Here is a 22,125-nt window from a genome sequence, read left to right on the forward strand (position 1 = left end):
CCAGATTTGGGCTATTTTGAATTAGTTGCTATGAACATTTGTTATAGGCTTTTGCATAAACATAAATTTTCTTTTTTCTGGAATAACTGCTCAAGATTTGTTGGGTCATATATGGAACAACAGACTGGTTCCAAATAGGAAAAGGAGTACGTCAAGGCTGTATATTGTCACCCTGTTTATTTAACTTCTATGCAGAGTACATCATGAGAAATGCTGGGCTGGAAGAAACACAAGCTGGAGTCAAGATTGCTGGGAGAAATATCAATAACCTCAGATATGCAGATGACACCACCCTTATGGCAGAAAGTGAAGAGGAACTCAAAAGCCTCTTGATGAAAGTGAAAGAGGAGAGCGAAAAAGTTGGCTTAAAGCTCAACATTCAGAAAACGAAGATCATGGCATCCGGTCCCACCACTTCATGGGAAATAGATGGGGAAACAGTGGAAACAGTGTCAGACTTTATTTTTTGGGCTCCAAAATCAATGCAGATGGTGATTGCAGCCATGAAATTAAAAGATGCTTACTCCTTGGAAGGAAAGTTATGACCGACCTAGATAGCATATTCAAAAGCAGAGACATTATTTTGCCAACAAAGGTCCGTCTAGTAAAGGCTATGGTTTTTCCAGTGGTCACGTATGGATGTGAGAGTTGGACTGTGAAGAAGGCTGAGCACCGAAGAATTGATGCTTTTGAACTGTGGTGTTGGAGAAGACTCTTGCGAGTCCCTGGGACTGCAAGGAGATCCAACCAGTCCATCCTAAAGGAGATTAGTCCTGGGTGTTCATTGGAAGGACTGATGCTAAAGCTGAAACTCCAGTACTTTGGCCACCTCATGTGAAGAGCTGACTCACTGGAAAAGACCCTGATGCTGGGAGGGATTGGGGGCAGGAGGAGAAGGGGATGACAGAGGATGAGATGGCTGGATGGCATCACCGACTTGATGGACATGAGTTTGGGGGAACTCCGGGAGTTGGTGATGGACAAGGAGGCCTGGCATGCTGCGATTCATGGGGCCGCAGAGTCAGACACGACTGAGCGACTGAACTGAACTGACAGTAACTACATGTTTAGTTTTATAAGAAACTGCCAAACTACTTTCTGGAGTGGCTATAACATTCTACATTTCTACCAGGAGAGTGTTCAAGTTTCTCTACATTCTTGTAGATGTTTGGTGTTACCACAGTTTTTAATTTTAGTAATTCTGGTAGTTGTCTATCTCATTGTAGTTTTAATTTGCATTTCCTTGATGACCAGTAACCCTGAACATCTTTCATGGGCTTATTTGCCATCTGTAATCCTCTTCAGGGAAATGTCTGTTTATGTCTTTTGCCAAATTTCTAACTAGATTTTTTAACTGTTGAGTTTTGAGTTTTTTAATTTATACATTCTTGATGATAATTCTTTATCAGACATAGAGTTTGCAAATATTTTCTCCCACTCTAGCCTGTCTTCTCATGTTCTTCACATGGTTTTTGGCAGAGTAAGAGTTCTTAACTTTGATAAATTGTGGTTTTGGTTTTGGTGTAAGATGTGAGATTTAGTTCAAAGTTTAATTTTTTGGTCTCTGGACGTCAACTGCTCTGGCATCACGTGTTAAAAAGGTCACACTTCCTCCACTGCATTACTTTGGTAACTTCAAACTTAGTTGTTCATATTTGTGTGGGTCTGTTTTTTGGGTTTCCTCTTCAGTTCCACCTATCTGTGTCTATCCTCCTCCTCCTTACCCCTGCAATCACGGTCTTTTTTCTTTCTGACCACACTGCTTGGCTTACAGGATCTTAATTCTCAAACCAAGGATTGAACCTGTGCCTGTGGCAGTGAGAGCATGCAGTCCTAACCACTGGACGGCCAGGGAATTCCCCACAGTGTCTTGATTATGTTAGCAATTTAGTAATCTCTAGTACATGGTAGGGAGAAGGCAATGGCACCCCACTCCAGTACTCTTGCCTGGAAAATCCCATGCAGGGAGGAGCCTGGTAGGCTGCAGTCCATGGGGTCGCTAAGAGTCGGACACGACTGAGCGACTTGACTTTTACTTTTCACTTTCATGCATTGGAGAAGGAAATGGCAACCCACTCCAGTGTTCTTGCCTGGAGAATCCCAGGGACAGGGGAGCCTGGTGGGCTGCCGTCTCTGGGGTCGCACAGAGTCGGACACGACTGAAGCGACTTAGCAGCAGCAGCAGCAGCAATACGTGGTAGAATGGTTCTTTCCATTTTTTTTCCTTTGTCAAGATTGTTTTAGCTAGACTATAAGTTTTAAAATAACCTTGACTTTGTCTATGAAAAAAAAACTTTCTTGAATTTTGATAGGAATTACATTAAATGAACATAAATGACATTTCTATTATGTTAAATCTTCTAATCCACAAACATCTCTTTGGGTCTTCCTTGAATACTTCATCAACATTTTGTAATTTTCATTATATACATTTTGTATTTGTTTTAAGTATATATCTAAGGGTTTCATTTTCTTTGGAGTGACTGTACATTGTACTGTTTTTAACTTCAGTTTGCATGTGTTCAATGTATTTGACTTTTGTCAAATATGATTATTTTGTATCCTGCAATCTTATTGAACTCATTTATTGATTTTGGTTACTGTAGGTGTCTTGGGATTTTCTATGTAGACAGTCATGGTATCTGCAATTAGGGATAGTTTTATTTATTCTTTTTCCAGCTATATGCCTTTCACTTTTTTTTCAGGTCTTACTGCAGTGACTAGAACTTCCAGTTCTATGTTGAGTAATAACAGTGAACGTGGACATCCTTGCTTTGTTCCTGATCTTAGGGGGAAACTGTTCAGTCTTCAACCACTAACAATATCATTTACAGATGCTTTTTTATTTAAATTGTAATTCTCTTGTATTATTACTTACTGAGAGTTTTTATCATGAATAGGTGTTGGATTTTCTCAAATCCTTTTTTTGTGTCAATTGATAGGACTTTTCTTTAGTCTGCTGGTATGATGGATTGCACTGATACATTTTTGAATGTTGAACTGCATTTTTATGTCATGATTAAAACCTCTTATTTTACCATTTAAGAGTTGAAGAAGAGAAAATGTCACAAATTTTAGAAAATTATTGCTAAAAAAGCACATGAAAAGGGAAAAAAAAGCATACGAATAAAAAAGCTCCAGGGATTTGGTTTCATTTTATTAGCTATTTTATAATGGAACTCATTCTATCCACAACATATACATTTATTAGGTAGGCTCAGCAGCAGCAGCAAAGCACATCATATTTGGAGTACTAACCTCTTGCCTCAAGAAAGGATTTTCCTTTTTGAGCTCTTCAGAAAGATCTTCCCCCTCCAGCCATTCCTTCATGCCAGTCTGTTCTGCCCAAGCATTCACAGTTGCTAGGGCAGCAGATCGAACATTATTCTGAACAGAGGAGAAAATCAGTAAACTATCACTATGGCTTGGAGGTAAGGAGTGAAAAATGTATTACTTTGTAAACATGAACAACAGAGGTTTCTCTACAGATCTACAATAAACATACTTGGAACATTCTTCATCTTCTCTGAAACAACAAGATCTATGGGTATACTCCAAAGTAAAGTAGAAATTAAAACTCTAAATTGTAACGATCCTATACTTAGTTAATTAGGCAAAACATTGAACTGGGCATAAAATATCATGTTAGGGGAATAAACCCCTAGGTTTTGTTTCCTGAACCTCTGGGGACTCTCATGTCCCTGGTTATTTGCTAAAGGATGTAATTCTATGTGTTAGAAAACTCATAATGGTTAGCTTGAAATTATTAACTATTTGAATATTTTGTTTTTATATTAACTTGTACTCACAGAATAAGAAGGATTTAATGACATGAAAAATATTAAAATAGTCCAATTCCTTAAATTAAATGAATTACACCAAAATAGACATTTAAATATTCAATCTATGGATACATATAGGAGCTTATAATTTTCATTGAGACAAATTCTAGGACTGTGCAACTGCAAATATCTTACTGAAGTACCAGAAGACTGTACTCTACTTCAGGGGAAAAGGTAGAAAATAAAATACATTATCTAAAAATTTTTGTTTATTCACTCTTTATACCAATACTTTAAACAATGATATCATAATCATAATAGCAACAATTTTTTAGTATGTACTATATGAGGCAGATACAGGTACTTTATGTACAGACTCTTATTTAATCCTGTAAGAATTAAATTCCACAGATAAAGCACTGAACCACAAAGAAGATAAGTAACTTATCTAAGAGTCACAAAGCTAGTAAGCAAGGTATGTGGTCACCTTAATACTGCCTGGGAGGTAAAAATGTTTTATAATTTTCCTTCCAGTAGTCTCTTCTCTACAAAAAGTTTAAGACTGTTTACATGCACTCTTATGCATAAGAAAAGGATTATTCTTAGCCTAAGTCGTGGCTGGCTGTTCCATAATGGAGCTGTGGTGAAGAGAATTAGGGATACCTTGCTGTCTCCAAGCACTGTGATGACAGGGATTCCTAAGTTCTTCACATGCTGCTTGATGTTGGGGCCCATGGCTACTGCCAGCTGCTGGAGGATAGTCAACGTCTGCTGCACCTGCGTGGGAAGAGCGGCACCTTATGTCCAAATCACAGCAGTGTGTCCAGAGTTTCAGAAGTCTGCTGCTATATGGTCAATGCAGTAAGAAGTTTCTGGCCTACTTAAAACAAACAGCTGGTTATGATACTAATCAGCTTTGAATAATTTTCAGGTGATGGCCTCTCCATTAATCATCACAAAAATGGAGTATTAGAATTTTAGACTAGATTATAATGCTTTATAATTTTTTTTTTTTTTACAAGAAGCCATTCAGTTTTATTGATTAACATGTATGAACACCACACACAGTCAGAATAAAACATTGTACACTCCACTGTGTAACTTTGATTAAAAGACAGATTACAAGCATAAACAATGATATTCATTCCTCTGATATAATGATCTGAGAGTTGTGATTTCTATGATTACAAAATGGAGGCCAATCATTTAAGAAAGAAGACTTACAGTAATTACAGGAATTTTCTGGGAAGGGTTCCCCATACATTTTAGGGTATCAGAGGTTATTTGAAATATGTCAGATATTCATAATTTCTGTTGATATTATAAAACACAGCAAGATTTCAGTGAACTGTCATTATATTAACCTTTAAAAGCATAACTTGATAAATTACATCTTTAGTATGTGGAATTATTCCTTGAACACTTACATCATGGTGACCTACAGGGATGTCTGACATGAACGACAGACACCTCCATTTAGACGTTTACTGTGCATGCTGCACTGCTGTGCCCTTAATCTTCTAATGGAGAATACATATCAATGCTTTCTCCTTAGATAGAAGGTATAATGCTTTCTAATTTTAAAGTAAGGTAACACCTAGTTTAAGAAAAATGTGACATAAAAATCCAAATCTAAAAATTAAACATTAAGCTTGTTTGTATTACAAGCAGTTTTATATACAAATACTTAATAATATCAGAGGTCTTGTGAATAGCAAGTCAGGTTCCTGAAAATTTGATTAATAAACTTGCCATCTTCCAACAAATCTTGAGGCACACTCAGAATGAAAGGAAGCTATTTCTAGTTCAGTTAAATAGAGTGATCATTCTCTTTTTCCTTTTTTTACTGGTGAAGGTTACTGAAAAGGAGCCCCTTACAGAGGGGGAGAGAGGAGAGGGAAAAAAACAGGCATATGGTCTTTTTTTCTTAACTGGAGTATAGTTGCTTTATAATGTTGTGTTAGTTCTGCTGTGCAGCAAAGTGAACCAGCTGTATGTTTACATATATCATCTCTTTTTTGGATTTCCTTCCCATTTAGGTCACCACAGAGCAATGAATAGAGTTCTCTGTACCATGCAGGAGGTTCTGTTTTAATAAATTGGTTCTATTTATTAAAATAGTTATATATTTTATACATACATATATATATGTATAATATATGTCTATATATCAATCTCAATATCCCAATTCACCCCACCCCTCCCTTCCTCTTTAGTGTCTAGTTTGTTCTCTACATTTGTGTCTCTATTTCGAGGAGAGGCATGTTCTACGTACCAAGATTTTATTTGAATCATTGAGTCGACCCTTCAAGGCTGTTGGAAGTTCACCTATGTTTGGCTGGATGAATTTTGCTTCATTGATAATAGCTGCTACTTCATCAAGGCCTTCTTTCCTGATCTTCCAATTCTTGTCACCAATCTTAGACACCAACTCTGAAGTGATTTTATCACTGAAAAAACACAGAAGACAGAATCCTTAATTCCTGACGCCTAAAAGAATGTCATGAAAGTCCCCTTGACTAAGAAGTGGAAGGCACCATGAAGAAATCATTAGCAGTAAACCTGATTTCTGTCCTTGGCAAAAGATCCACAGCATCACTGCCCCCGTCATCTGGTTCATCTCCATCTTCCCCTTCGTCTGTCCCACTTGTGCTGTGTTTAGAAATCCCTCTGGTTGGAGCCGGTGGGTTCTGTCCCTGCATCTACACACAGATAAGTCAGTGAGGCTAATAAACTCAATGAAGAATGTGAGAGCAAACTGGTGAGAGGATGGTGCTTGTGTCAAACTCTCATGTTTCCTCATAACACAGTATTCACACGGCACATATTTTAATTAGACTTAGACTTCAATTCTGAGACCAAGTGACAAAAGGTATTTTGATACACACCTATTAGAATCTGACTTCTCAACCATAAAGCTGTGTTGTGACTTGTACGTCCAACACAATACAGAGCAGTCAAAATTTAGCAATTTCAACTAGAAAGTTTATTCAAGGAAGGACAAGTTTATTTTTAAAAAATTGTTACATTTAGTGTGCTTTTTGAATATGTAATTTTTTAAAAATGTTTGATATGTCAAAGCTACAAAGGATTCCAAGGGGAAAATGTCCCATCCTGTAGTATAGCTATCTTGCTCTCTTCCTCGCAAGGTCATCCATTTCTTTTGAACTCTTCCCAGTGATACTTTATATATATATAAATGCAAATACATACATATTCTTCATTTCAAACGTTTAAAAGTTTAAACTTAACCATATAAACATTCTCAAGTCAACTATGGATTGAATCATCTGTGAAACCTTTACCTTCTCAAATTCTGCATCTATCTGGGATAGGAGGGCAGGCTTCTCATCCTCAAAGAACATTCGCAAAGAAGGACCAACGTACAGATACATCACACCAAGCAGAGTGATGGCAGACGTCCTCACAGCCTGGCAGAACAAAGAGAACCTTTCAGATCAGAACAGAGCCACGAAGACGGCTGTTCTGTCCTATATGTGCTGCTATGTACTCACTGGGTTTGTTGCAGCAAGAGCTGTCTTCACATTGCTAATGAAAGCTTTCACATTCAGCCTAGAAGAAATAATACTTAGAATTAAAAACAAACAAATGAAACCCTCAACACACTCACTGGGGTTTTCTAAAGCTAGACTCCAGAACTGGCTTCCTTTAGATACGTCCTGAATTTGACTTACTCTCTTTCTACACTCATCTAAAGCTAGCTTTAAATACTATCGATACGTTAATTTATGCCTAAATCCACAGAATCGTACATCGAACTGCCTTTGTGACATTTCCATTTTTATGTCTAGTAGATGTCCTGCTGCTGCTAAGTCGCTTCAGTCGTGTCCGATTCTGTGCGACCCCATAGACGGCAGCCCACCAGGCTCCCCCGTCCCTGGGATTCTCCAGGCAAAAACACTGGAGTGGGTTGCCATTTCCTTCTCCAATGCATGAAAGTGAAAAGTGAAAGTGAAGTCGCTCAGTCGTGTCCGACTCTGTGCGACCCATGGACTGCAGCCCACCAGGCTCCTCTGTCCATGGGATTTGCCAGGCAAGAGTACCGGAGTGGGGTGCCACTGCCTTCTCCGAGTAGATGTTCTACATCTGTCAATACCAAACTCCTGACTGTCCACGCCCCAACCCCCAAACCTGTTCTTCTCCTCATCTTCCCTATCTCGGTAAACAGTTACTTCATCCTTTCAGTTGCTCCCAGCCTTCTTTGAAAATTCCTCAGTCAGCCTTGACTCCTCGCTCTCTCAAGCACAGTATCCTGTTTAGTTTTACTTTCAAAATATATTCTAAGTCATAACACTTCCAAGCCAATATAATTCCCTGACAGAATTATTTCTAATTAGTCTCCCTGCTCCTGTCCTTGATCCCATCTATTCTGACTGTAGTCTAAACAACCCTGTTAATCTTCTGCTCAGAACCCTCTAATGGTTTCCAATTTATTCAAAACTTTGAGGCTCTACAGGACCTGCCCCCTGTTCTTCTTTGAGCTTTCTCTCCTACCACTCCCATCTCCCTCACTCAGTCCGCTCCCGCTGCATTCTGAAGAACTAACTACCCGACTGTTACCATCAGCCCCTCATGTCCTCAAGGTATGTCTCACAGGTGTTATTTCAGAAAGGATTTCTGTCTTACAGAAAATAACACTACACTAAACCCTCCAAGGTGTTACCACTAACCCCCTATCTGGCTTTATTTTTACTCCATTGTTCTTATACTTCCTGATGTATTTTTTATTGTTTACTGTCATCTCCCCTTACTCAAATAAGCTCCATGAAAACAGGAATTTAATCTTGACCATACTGTATTCCTGAGGGCCTGGAACAAATGACTAGAATATCACAGGTACTCAATATGTAGTTGTTGAATAAATGACAGATCACAGATGAATTAAAAAGAGGAAAATATTCACATGGCTTTTATGTCATTCATGCCAAAAGGTAGTTTTTACATCAACGATTCTACAGTTGTGAAGGGATTATAACAATATCCTCAACTACAGGAGGACACCACAGATACTGACATAACAAACAATTCTTTGCCTGAATAACACTTAAATGATACGTTCTAGGTAATTCCCTGGTGGTCCAATGGTTAGAACTTGGTACTCTCACTGCCAAGGGCTTGGGTTCAATCCCCGATCAAGGAACTAAGATCTTGCAAGTCACGTGGCATGGTCAAAAACACATAATTTCTAGAGTATTGTGTCTTTGTTTGGTGGAACTGAGAACACTGCAAGCAGCCTATTGAGAACATGTGAAAAGCATCAGGGGACAGAGAAAGGCAGCATAGAACAACAGTTAGAGTCTTTCCTCTCAGAGCCAGAATACCTGGGTTCAAATTTTGGCTTTTGCCACTGCAGCAGCAGCAGCAGCAGCTGTGACTTGGGCAGATCACTTTCTTTGCCCTAGTTTCTTCATCTATAAAAGGAAGAGAACATACCTCACATGGTTTTTATGATGATTAAATCAAATGAATTATTATTTGACAGTGCCTGGCATAAAGTAAGCTGTATAAAATTTTGTTAAATAAAACACTGTAGTCCGTCCTTATCTGGGAGGGATGCATTCCAAGACCCCTCTGTGGATATCTGAAGGTATGGATAGTACTATATAGAGTATTTTTTCCCCTATACATTTGTATCTATGATAAAGTTTAATTTATAAATTAGTTTACAATTTATAAATTTATGAACAGTAAGAGATAAATTATAATTATAGAATGATTATAATAATATACTGTAATACAAATTATGGCAATGTGGTCTTTCTCCTTAATCAATTTTTTCAAGTCTACTAGAAATGTGGCAGCAGATGCTCCACTGGTAAATGCAGCCACTCCAGTAATTATTATATTTTTCAGTCCAAACCTGTTTCTGAATCCGTCTAACCATTCTTACTTGCAGTGAATGCCTTGGTGTCACTTGTTTCATGGCATTCCTTACTGAAGTCCTCACATAGACTCCATGCTTTTGGGTGGAACACATACCCATCAATGACATTTTCTGCTCATGCCTTGCATCCACAAATTTAATGCCTTTTCTATCTTAACTAAGCAGTTACAATGCTTGCAGTTTGAGGTGTGAAATTTCTTTTTCCTTTACAATTTACTGATAGAAGATTTGCTCTTACTGTAGATCTTAGCAACCTTAGCACATTATTTTCCTCTTTCCTTACTGAGTTAAGAACTTACCCTTTGTCATGTAAAGGAAGCACTTTGCACCGTCTCTTTAGCATTTCCAAATTGCCAGCATCTCTGTTCTCGCCCTTTGGGACCATTACTAAGTAAAATAAGGGTTACCTGGACAGGAGCACTGCAACACCACAGAGGTGAGCTGATAACTGAGAGAGCGCCTCAGTGACTAACGGGGGAACCCACTGGACAAAGGCATGAATCATACCCCGAGCAGGACAGAGTGAGATTTCATCATGTGACTCAGAATAGTCCACAATTTAAAACTTATGAATTGTTTATTTCTGAAACTTTCCATTTAGTATTTTTTGACTGTTGTTGACTGCAGGTAACAAACTGTGGAAGGAGAAACCAGACAAGGGGAGACTACTGTAACCGATGTGTGCAACAAGCAAATAACTTTGGGAAAGAGTGGGTTAAACAAGCGTCTGTGGGACTTCCCTTGGGGTCCAGAGGTTGAAATCCACCGTGCAGTGCGGAGGAGAGGGATTCAATCCCTGGTCGGGGACCTGGGATCCCACGTGCCGCAGAGCAACTAGGCCTGCACACTGCAGCTGTTGAGCCTGTGGGCTCTGGAGTCCACGTGCCGCGACGAAAGATCCTGTGTGCTGCAACTAAGGCCCGATGCAGCCAAATAAATTAATAAAAGTAAAGAAACAAGCGCCTTTATTGCAGGACTTCTAAGAGCGTTTAATTTTCCAAAGTGCACTACAGATTTCTAAACAAATGTGATTTTATATAGTAATTTTCAAATGTATTTAACTACAAATCCTTGGAACTGGCTTTTCTGTGGATCAATCATAAATACCGAAGAAAAATAACTTAGAGAACCCTAATGTTAGTGGATATCAAAATGCAGGAGAACAAGCCAATACAGGCTTTTTAGGAACAAAGGTAGTTTTGTTTTATATAAATTAGACAATCGTGCTCTGGCTTCTCAGAAATAAGCAGAGATAGCTACAACAAATATAATCACCAGTTAAGAGAGTGGCAAAACAAGTACTTGATTTCTTTCTGACTTACCCAGAAAAACCAAATTCTTTTATTGCATTTGATAGCCAGTTCAGAGTTTCTGATTGATTCTTGGGATTCTTCTGTGAGAACGCCATTGACATAACCTGGAACAGAAAAACAAACATACGAAAAAACAAACAGATCTGAGTTTTCTCTCATATTTCTTGTAGAACCACGGCTTGACATTAAGGTAGAAGTGGACTGAGCATGCCTTTTCCGATGCTACAGCAACACCTCAGAAATGTTTCACTTGAGAAAACACGGTAAGCGGCAGCAGTGTTAAGAGCGTTCTGACAGGGCTGTGAACCAACCCTACTTCAATAAAAATTAAAAAGGAATTCCGGACAGTTCACAACTTTTCATTGGTGGTCTCTTATAATGTCATAAGAGAAAACTACTCTCATCCTTAATAGAATATTCTTGACTAAGACAATTTTAATTATCATACAACAGTTATTACTAAAGGTAAAAATTAAAATGCAGTATCAGAGTGGTTTTACTTGAGAAGAAAAGAACTAAAGTTTAACTAATAACCTTAAATTAAAACTGGGGGGAAAAGTGGGGAAACCTGAAGAAAGAGCACTCCGTCACTAACCTGTTCAGCTGTCCACGGCAACACACACGCTTCAGCTATTGCTGTCATAGCTTCTTTAGCATTGTTCCCACATTTCACATCTCCAATCTTGTCTACAAGTCCATCCAAGACGATCTGTGCTGAAGTTTTGGAAAAATTTCCCTTCTGGGCAATCAAAGCAACTATGTGAAGCTTCATTTGCATCACCTGAACAAGGGTAAGTATCAGGAAATTATAAGTAAGCCAAAGACATCTTTCTTCTGCAGGCTATGCCATGTGGCTTGTAGGATCTTAGTTCCCTGATCAGGGATTGAACTCAGGTCCTTGGCAGTGAGAACACAAAGTCCTAACCACTGAACCATCAGGGAATTCCCCCTAAATATTTATCTATTTACTTATTTTTATAGTAGCCTGCAGATGTAACAGTTAGGGACAGCTGAGAACATGACCAAACTAGAATCAAATTTTAGACCAAGAAACAAAATAATTTTTATCCTTTAATTATTATCAACTAAAGTAGCTGATTTTAAATTTTTAAATTTACAATTTTAAAGTAGCTAAGACAAAAAAACCAAACCACTCAATGTTTTAAAATACTAACAAGCAATGTTATTGTGTGAAGTTTATGAATGGAAAAACGTAATTTCTATATTCTCCTCCTCTTATGGTTATTTGCATACAGTACTGAGTGCACATTCTGAAATCCATAATAAATGACCATACAAACTCAGAGTCCTAATAAGAGTTGCCCACAAAAAAAATTACAACCCTCATGTATACACAAACATACACTGGCCCCCCGCTCTCCACCCCAGAAATTGAGAGATTTAAAGGACTTGTAGATTTTTAACAGGAGGAATGGAAGGAACTGTGAAAAACAATTTAAAGATGTTAAAGTGAAGATGGCAGATGTTTGGGATTTCAGACCCTTTTGACCATAAATGTTTTCCTTTGTCCTGTTTGAATATTTAAAAAACAGGTGTTGGCAAGGAAGCAGAGAAACAGGAGCTCAGCTCTCTTGCACTGCTAGTATGAATAAGGTTTGGCAGTTCCTCGAGAAGTTAAACCCAGAGTTATCATAAGCCTTAGCAATTCTGCTTCTAGGTATGTACGTGTGTTCACATGAAAACCTGTTCATGAATATTCACAGCAGCATTACTTCCAACAGCTCCAAACCAGAAACAATGCAAATGCCCATCGACTTACGAATGGGTCAATAAAAGTTACACATCCACACAAGGAGTACTGTTCAGCACTGAGAGACCATAGAGTTGATACATGCTGCAATATGGATGAACCTTGAAGACATTATGCTAAGGAAAAGTCAGACACAGAAAGTCACATCATCCCATTTACGAAATGTCCAGGAGAAGTGATACACAGAAAAAGTAGATTAATAGTTGCCAGGGACTAGGGGTGGAGACTTGGGGAGGAATAGTGAGTGGCTGCTGATAGGTATGGGGCTTTTTTGGGGGGGCGATGAAAATATTCTAAAATTACATCGTGGTAGGAGCTGCAGAGCTATGTGAATAGACTAAAAACAGCTCCACTGTACCCTCTAAAAGAGTGCTATATGCTCAGGAAGTTATTATAAAAATAAAATAAAATAAAATTGCCTCATTATGGATCTAACACCCAGAGGGCTATCAGCTCAAGTCAGGTGTGCTTCCTTCAACTATGTGAGAAGCTGCATTGGGAGAATTTTAAAAGTGGTGGTGTGAGGGGAAGAAGGCAGCAAAGGAACTGCTTGGCATGGGAAACCTTTGAGCACTGGACGGCACAGATGAGGTGCTCTATAATGCAGCGCTAAGAACAGTGTGCTTGGGAACTAAGGATCCTGAATGGAGAACAAGAGGTGGCAGCACAGAAGTAAAGAGGAGACTAGCAGGGACCCAGAAATAAACCTGATACATTTCAAACTTTCATCTACCATCTAGAGGAGGAGAAAACTCTTCTCATTCTCCTTCATGTATCACTTTCCTACATCTCCCTTTACACCTACTTTTTAAGACTAGAAAATGGCACTGCTCAACTTCATCTCTAGTATCAGTTAATGAGTTAAACTGATTATGCGGTCATTTTTTATCAGCAATTTAATGATTACATTTACTTTTTATCCAAAGAAATAAGAAAGCTATTTCATTGTTTTTCCTCTCTAGATGAGAGTAGAGGGCTTCTAGGCCCTCTAAATAATGAGAAAAATGCATGTATATGAATTAGCAAACAATAAGTATTTGTGTGTATATATACACAAATACTTATTTATACACACACACACACACACACACACACACACACTCCTAAATGTAAGAAGTTAGAGTTAGTGTTTAATCAAAATGCATACATTCTATCATTCATTTAAAATTAGATGACACGGTGTCTGAATGACTTAAATCATTACCAAACTATACCTAATACTCCATAGGATGATGTAATGGAAATTACTTCAATAAAAGACATTAAATCTCTAATTTAAAAATACCTGAAAATTAGTTTCTTTCCATCCAGGTTTCTTGGCCAGCATCCTCACTAATGCCTGGCAAGGCATTTCAGTTCGGTCCATTAGTTCAACAGCCTTGAAGTAACACAAGATAGTAAGAGAATTAAGGGATTAAGAATGAGTTCCAAGGGAAGAGCATATCCAGAATCAAGGAAGTGTTTACCTCTAAAGGAGGGAGGGGAATGGAAATGAGGTGGGTCACAGAGAGAGCTTATTTATTTTCTGTTATAATGCTTTGTTTCTTGAGGTGGATGTTTGGCATATGGTTGTTAATAGTGATGCCACCGAAACTCTTTTTCCCCCACATTTCAGGAATTCACAAAGTTTGCCCCATGGAAAGTAACGTTAACAATTTCAATTTGCGTAGTGTATGGCAGAAACTGTTTATATATATTTTGACTTATTTGATTTTCCTAAAAATAGAGCATAGTAGAGTAGATTAGACGTGTATAAATACAGGTTTCAAAGAAGCACAAATTCAGGTCTAAATCTGAGTGGTGGATGCAGGACTGGAAGCCAGGTCTCCTGGCTGAAGTCTCAGGATTCTTTCAGTTTCTCCACACCCCTCCTCATCAGAACCAAAGAGTGTGTGCCAAAATGAACTACTGTGCTCCTGTCCAACACAGACTTTTTTTTTAAAGAAGCTTATCATACCAAGTAATAATGTCTAGTCTTCTAAGAATCATGACAACAAAAAGGGAAACATAGAAAATCGATGAGGGGTGGTTTAAGTAAAGAGACCTGTTTGACAAGTAGGTTTAATACCATATAATATTAAAATTCATGTAAGTCTTATAATTCAGAACAAACCTAATTTTCTTGAGTAAGCACTAAGTTATGAACTGACAGAAGCCACAGAAAGCAGATGTTGAAAGATAAACCCAACACTGCTAAAAAGCAAACAAAAACGCTGCCTCATCTTTAGTTAACATCCATCAAACATGCTCACTGGTTATAAAACACAGCAATTAGGGCTAGTCCTTCACCGGCCAAGTCATCACTTCTCTATAATGTAATTTTCTTTCACATTCAACTCATCCTCGTGCGCCCACCTTCTGGAACTCTTCCATACAGGCCAGCCTTTCCTTCCAGTTACTGCTGTCGAGAAGCTGTATACAGGTAGCAGGAAGGACAGCTGAAGCTTTTTCTTCACATACTTCGATCTGTAAGATACAAAACATTAACACTAATAATTGCTTAAGGAAACAGAAGAAAAGAATGTAGGAATACTCCAACTAAAACCACAAGGACACTCCCATAGGTGTGCTTTAGTATCTGAGGATTCTATTACACCACTATAAAGGGGAAGTTTGTCCAAGGCATGGTTTCAGTAAGTTAAAAAGGTATCAATTAACCATGTTATAGAGTTCAGCAAAGAAAGAACTCGAATCTCCTCGAAGGCACTGACTGTGTGCTGTCCCGACTGTGAGGCATGCTGTGTAAGACTGACCGAGAGCTCAGGCTCCACCATTTCTTTAGTCTCTACTGCTTTCTTGCTCTTGGTCCCAGTGCCTCCTGTGCCTCCTTGAGCAGCCGGTTTTCCCTTCTTTGGTGGCCCGCCAGGCTAAAAGTGAACAGAAAAACATTAAACCAGGTAAGGATTCAGAATAGTGATTCTTAGACATTCTTAGACAAATCTGATTAAAATGAGGGATCACTCAACCAACAACAAAAAAAACCATATTTTTTTTTGCCCACAGAATTTAGCAATTTCAAGGGTAGACTGACTTCCTGAAGATCACTCATGGGGAAATCTATAGAAGCTGTATTAAGAACCTCAAATTCTAAATGAGCTAATTGAGACTAATGAAATACAAATGATGAACTGGTTTTATACTATATGTATTTACAGATTAATTTGAGAATTAATGTTTGGTGCCTAAAATGCCTCTAGATCTTTCCTACACTAGTAAAGGACAGTTCCTGAGTTATAATATTTACTCAGTATTTGACCACAAGGAACTCCAGTAACATGAGATTATATTATTATTCACTGTAGAACTATCTGCTTTGTGAAGGAAAAGAGGTGCTGTGCCAATTTCAGTGAGTGTTCTAGTTATGTTGAAGATGGCTATCTCACTGAATTTTTTTTTATTGTTTCATAAAAGTTTTCCAGATGACTTGCTTGGGTTTCCCAAGAATATACTCATATAATCTATAAAAATGATATATTTAATCATGTCAAAGTTCCATCCATTTCTTTATGGTTAACAGTTTTTATCAAGAAGACATACTGAAGTTTATTATGTTCCTTTTCAATGTCTGAAATTAGATTTCTTTTGATCTATAAAGTCAGTGATTTTTCTAATATTAATATCAAACTATCCTTGCAATCCTGGAATAAACTTCAGTTGGTCATACTTTTTATTGTACCCACTGGATTCTATCCACTAATACTCTATTTAAATATCTTGATTTAAGTTTATTTCACCCCAGTTTTGAACAGTCGCAAGAAAATAGCAGTTTATAATAAGGTACAGAGTCATGGGCAGTAACATGAATATGCCAACACACATCACTCCTCTACCTATTTTGGGTATCCGTTAAGCAATGCCTAAAGGTTAAGAAATGCCTAAACCTAAAAAGAAAAAGATAAAATGACAAAGGACCAAATTAGTCTTGAACATGCAGACCTGTTCTGAAACCACTGTTATCTTGAACATACTCTGAGCTTTTAAGTGGGGTAATGAGCAAAACTAAGATGCTGGTTTTTAATCAAAGAAAACCTCTAACACTTGCCAGTTCACATTAGCAGTAACTGTGCTGATTCAGAGTAACTACCCCATAAAGAGAAATTTATTTATTTTCTAACTGTAAAAGTAGAAATTTTTACACTCTGATTTATTACAACACCTTTTCTGGATCTTTTCCCGTAATAGTACTCTGTTTAGAGAAGTAACTCAGTTAACAAATCTTCTACTTTCTTTTTTTAAAACACATATACGTTTATTGGCTTAGTAGATTTATTGGCTGATATTGTCCTACTTATTTTTTCAAAAGAACAAAAGCAGGTCCTCCCTACCCAATCCACAGCTTATTTTGGGGGGAAGGAAAAGAATCCCTTATAAGAGAAAGCCAGCTAACATGGTAATGTTCGGCAAGATAAGAAAAGGTCTTAAGGTGTGGTGCCCAGGTCACTGTCCAGAGAGGCATGAGTTGGTGAGAAAGGAGAAAACAGCTGCCAACTCCCTATACTAGAGTACTGTAGAGACAGCATAACATGAAAGAGAGCACACAGGCTCTGTAGCTAGAGATACCTGGGTTCAAATCCCAGTTCTGCAACTCTGGATATTCAACAAATATATGCAGAATTCCTGTTGTATGCCAGAACCTCTTCTGTGCACAAGGGGTCACCCGTAATAAGCTCTCTCCCCTTGAAGGCTTGTAGTACAGTGTGGAGAGACAGTAAACAAACAGGTGAGCTGTAAGAGCACGTGCAGGACACGTAACCTTGCTGAGCCCTAGTTTGCTTTTCTGGAAAAACAGGGATCACAAAACACTTATCTCAAGGGTTATTATGACAATTAAATGAGATTAAGTAGGTAAAATGCTTCACAAAGTGAGGCTCACTAAATATTAGTTCTTTTCTCCTAATTCCAGGCTGGGGTTCAGGGCAGGAAAGAGAATCAAACTTCTAGCATTTGCAGCAGATAACTTTATGCCTAAGAGAATCCAGTCCAGGAAAAGTGTTCACTGTAAGAAAGTCGTATTTGCCCTTGAGCATTTCCCCCCTTCTACACCACAAGGCGAGGGTGCGGGGGGGAGGCCCTGACAGAATGAAACTTGGTGCAGCAACTCTGGAGCATTATTAGCAAAATGACCAAGGTGACGTTACTAATGTTAAGTGGCCAGTCACACTATCTCATCATTTAATGATACTTTCTGATGCCTTAAAATATACTTCCATATCTTCATTATCATTTTTATCTCTATACAGGTTTCAAATAACCAAATGTACTATTGGAATATTCTGTCTTCATTGAAATATGCTCTGCTGTATTCTGAATGTTGTAATGAGTTCATCTCTCAAATAAAATCATACTGAAGAATGACTATGAACCTGAGATCCAGACCCTACCTTACTACATTCTAGTTTTTAAGCCCCATTTTCCAAGTCATTAATTAACCTTCGCAGCAGGCGCCTTTTTTAAAGGTCCTGGTTTGGGTGCTGAGGCGTCCTTTGTGTCCTTATCTCCTGCAGCCCCTGAAGCAGCCGCCCTTCCGGGCACAGGCTTGAAATCCTTCTTGTCAGCTGCAAGTCCAGCTTTCTTACCATGTACCAGCTCTACTTTTTCTGAACATTCTTTGATCTGGAAAACAAAATTGAGATAGACATTATTGAGCCCAACTTTGAAACACAATCACCACATTACTAAGTCATTTTTAAACCACAACTACATGAGAATTCAGACAGAAAAGCTTCCTTTTCAACAACGATAAACTATCCATATTTTCTGGGCAGTAGATATTATATTTCTATGCAAAGAAAAATTTACGAAGTTTATAATGATCACATTTTTGTAGAAAACAAGTTTACGATTAGTGGGGGAAGCGGGGGGAGATAATTTGGGAGACTGGGATTGACATATATACATTACTATATAAAAAACAGATAACTAATAAGAACCTACTGTAGAGCACAGAGAACTCTACTCAATACTCTAATAATCTATATGGGAAAGAATCTAATGAAGAGTGGATATATGAATAACTGATTTACTTTACTGTACAGCAGAAACCCATACAACTGTAAATCAATTATACTCCAATACAAAATTTAACACAAACAATAATCACACTTTTGGTGGTAGACATTCATATTTAGAAAGGCAATTTTCCAGATATTAGAAATGAAATTAACTTAAGACATCATTTTTACTTCTTCTAAAGATTGGTCCAATTTTATTTTTTATAATTTGAAAATATTTCTACTAATCAAGAAACTCTGATCAAAAGGACACCAGTAGACAAACCTAGAATGCACAGAGATAGGACTGCTTTCCAATTTCATTACAATCCATTATTAACCTACCTTATCAAGCTTGAGTTTGTCTACATCAGCTAAGAATGGGTTTACTGCTTTCTCACCAACCACCTTCAAAGCAGTACCTAAAGCTTCAAATGCAGCATCTCTGACTTCAGGAGCAGAATCATTGATGTGCTATAGTCCGGAAATAAGCAGAATGATCTTAATACAAGGTACTTCAGGTATTACTGATTCTACTTCAGACTGAGGGTTGTCAGATAAAGAATTTGCTTTTTACAATTCACAGAAACTAAGCTTAGCTTTCTTTTTGCCAGTTAACAGTTACTCTTCCTCTCACCCTCTATCCAAAATGCCTCACAAGCAGATGATCTTCAACGACTCTCAACTGGATGCCTGTGCTTGACCAGATTCAGCTTAATAGCTGATATCAGTTTATGGGACACATAAATAAAATTTTTAGTAGTTAGGGGAATTATAAATTTATGCTTTTCTTCAAGAATGGGAACACAAATGGTACAAGACTTTGGATTCAATTTCCAAAGCTACAAAGGGTCTGCTCCTCAAAAGACAATAACCTATAGTCACGTAGTCAGTGCATACAATTAGTAGAGAAAAAAAATCTTGCCTAGGTATAAAACAATCCCCCAATTTCAAAGAGAGTCTATACCTTCAGTAGAGCAGCACAAAAGGGCTTTAGTAAGCTCTTTGGCAGGGTAGAAGCAGTGCAGTGGCGGAAGCTTCTTGCAATAAATAGAGATGTCTGTTGCTTGATGGTTGGATTTTTATTATCCATTACTGCTAAAACATCCTCACTGATGTTCTGTAGTGTGGTCTTTAGAAAGAAAATGTGGTGAATAAGCTTTTTTCAATTGTAAAGAGCAATCAAAGTATCACACTGACAAACTTTACTTGAGACAAAACCACAAACTCAACTTACAGTAAGGAAGATTGCATCAATTGCCTCCTGCAGGGCTTGTACCACTTGAGGCTTCTTCTCTTTGAATTTCTCCAAAATGGTTGGTACAACCTTTACAAGTGAACAGTTGAAATATATTCGGGAAAAAAAATGACATACTAATTAATACATGCTACATCATGAATGAACTTTGAAAACATGATGCTAGAAAAAGATGTCAGTCATAAAGGAGCACACCACACGTGTATTATTTCATCTATGCAAAACATCAGATCCACAGAGGCAGAAAGTATACTAGTGGCTGCCAAGGTCTAGAGGGAGGGGATAATGGGGAGTGACTGCTCACAGATACAGAGTTTCTTTTTTGGGGTGGTGAAAATGTTCTGGAATTAGTGGTTATGGTAATACACCCTTATCGATATACTAAAACCACTGAATTATATACTTTGAGAAGGTGAGTTTTATAGTATATAAGTTATATCTTAATAAAACTTAATAAAACAATGTCTGGATCTACCAAAATAAACAAAAAAAAGTAAACATCTAAGTTGGATTAAAAAATCACTTCCTTTCTTAAAGGGCACAAGAATCTTATGCTGGAACAATCTTATGCCTGTACCATCACAGCAATGCTTCTCAAACTTTTGTTTTCGCATTTGTACCTTACATGCAACCTTACAATCATTTTTTATCAGTAATAACTCTTACTGGACAAAATGATTCTCAACTAAGTGGATTTAGGGTAGGGGAACAGGTATAGTGTATAATTCTTCCTCCTCACTCAAGACTCTGGTAGACCTCACTTGGACTGAGATGTCTCCTGCCCCTTTACTACACTAAAGAAAAAAGAAACAGTACCAGAAATTATAGCAAGTTTTATCAGAATAATATTTCCTATTCAAGTACTAAGTTTAGATCAGTAAATCTGAGAATTTTTATAATGCTTATTTTGTCTTATAAATTATCACTAATTCATTAAACATTTAGTGACTCCCAAGAACATGTATGGAGAAGGCAATGGCACCCCACTCCAGTACTCTTGCGTGGAAAATCCCATGGATGGAGGAGCCTGGTGCACTGCAGTCCATGGGGTCACTAAGAGTCTGACACGACTGAGCGACTTCACTTTCACTTTTCACTCTCATGCACTGGAGAAGGAAATGGCAACCTACTCCAGGGTTCTTGCCTGGAGAATCCCAGGGAAGGCAGAGCCTGGTCGGCTGCCATCCATGGGGTCGCACAGAGTCGGACACGACTGAAGTGACTTAGCAGCAAGAACATGTATTGAATATATGTAACCAGGCACTGTGCTAGCAGGCAAATTAAGGTTATTTTTTAAGATCTAAAACAATATATGGCAAAACTCAATGGCACCTCCTGCCACCCCATTTTTTAAAAAAAATTTCACGGAAGTGATACAGATCAGAAGAAATATAGTTTCCACGGAAAATATAAAACTGTTTATTTGTTTTTACTGTTTCATAACATTATTTAAGTTTCATGTGTACCACATGATAATTTGACTTATACATACACTACGGCATGCTCACTACCAAAAATCTAGTTTTAATTTGTTACCATACAATTGATTATGGCATTTGATAGTTTTTTTTTTTTTTTCCTTTGTTTTATGGACAAAATCCCATGATCACACTAAGCTATCATTTAGATTTGTTTGGGGAAGGGTGCTTTAATAGTTGAGACTGAACCCACCCCCTGCCTCTCCCATCCATCACCTGAGACTTCACTCCCACTGTGTGCATGTTAGTTAGAGAGCAGGGTGTTGGGCTACAGTATTTGTTTAACCTCCCTAAGAACTGTGCAAGGTATCTGTCCTGAAAGCTGCGAATTTATGGTCTAGCAGACTTACATTATATACAGATAATGATTAACTGGGAATAAAAGAATGAGAAGTGTGACGCAAAGCAGCAAACTGAATGCTTCACCAGTGGCAACCCAGAACTGTCCCCTCACCCTGCGTCTTGTAGGGAGGCAGGGAGTTTTTTTGCTGTTGTGTTTTAAAAGCTGGAACTCAATCATGCCATATTTCCCGCTGCTGCTGAAACAATCCATAGAAGACACGCCACCTATGTGCATTGTCATGTATCTTAATGTCAGTCCTTGGCTTTACATGACATAAAATAAGTT

At 38.0% G+C, this 22,125-nt stretch overlaps 1 protein-coding gene and 1 non-coding gene across 6 annotated transcripts in view; one reads left to right on the forward strand and one right to left on the reverse strand.

The window, feature by feature from the left end:
* CKAP5 (cytoskeleton associated protein 5) overlaps positions 1-22,125 on the reverse strand; it is a 104,941-nt gene that overhangs the window by 27,190 nt on the left and 55,626 nt on the right. For all 5 annotated transcript variants that reach the window (XM_005216463.5, XM_059874786.1, XM_059874787.1 and 2 more), the window contains 15 exons: positions 19,999-20,088; positions 19,729-19,893; positions 19,107-19,235; positions 18,202-18,384; positions 15,525-15,638; positions 15,127-15,237; positions 14,057-14,149; positions 11,596-11,781; positions 11,010-11,104; positions 7,298-7,355; positions 7,088-7,213; positions 6,345-6,484; positions 6,058-6,232; positions 4,446-4,559; positions 3,259-3,387 (listed from right to left, as the gene is read on the reverse strand). In XM_005216463.5, coding sequence (XP_005216520.1) covers positions 3,259-3,387; positions 4,446-4,559; positions 6,058-6,232; positions 6,345-6,484; positions 7,088-7,213; positions 7,298-7,355; positions 11,010-11,104; positions 11,596-11,781; positions 14,057-14,149; positions 15,127-15,237; positions 15,525-15,638; positions 18,202-18,384; positions 19,107-19,235; positions 19,729-19,893; positions 19,999-20,088 — 1,908 coding nt within the window. The remainder of the gene's footprint in view (positions 1-3,258; positions 3,388-4,445; positions 4,560-6,057; positions 6,233-6,344; positions 6,485-7,087; positions 7,214-7,297; positions 7,356-11,009; positions 11,105-11,595; positions 11,782-14,056; positions 14,150-15,126; positions 15,238-15,524; positions 15,639-18,201; positions 18,385-19,106; positions 19,236-19,728; positions 19,894-19,998; positions 20,089-22,125) is intronic.
* Positions 8,871-8,943, forward strand: TRNAE-CUC (transfer RNA glutamic acid (anticodon CUC)). Its single transcript has one exon. It is a non-coding gene; the product is annotated as a tRNA-Glu (tRNA).

Source organism: Bos taurus, chromosome 15, assembly GCF_002263795.3.
Source record: "Bos taurus isolate L1 Dominette 01449 registration number 42190680 breed Hereford chromosome 15, ARS-UCD2.0, whole genome shotgun sequence".
Taxonomy (NCBI): domain Eukaryota; kingdom Metazoa; phylum Chordata; class Mammalia; order Artiodactyla; family Bovidae; genus Bos; species Bos taurus.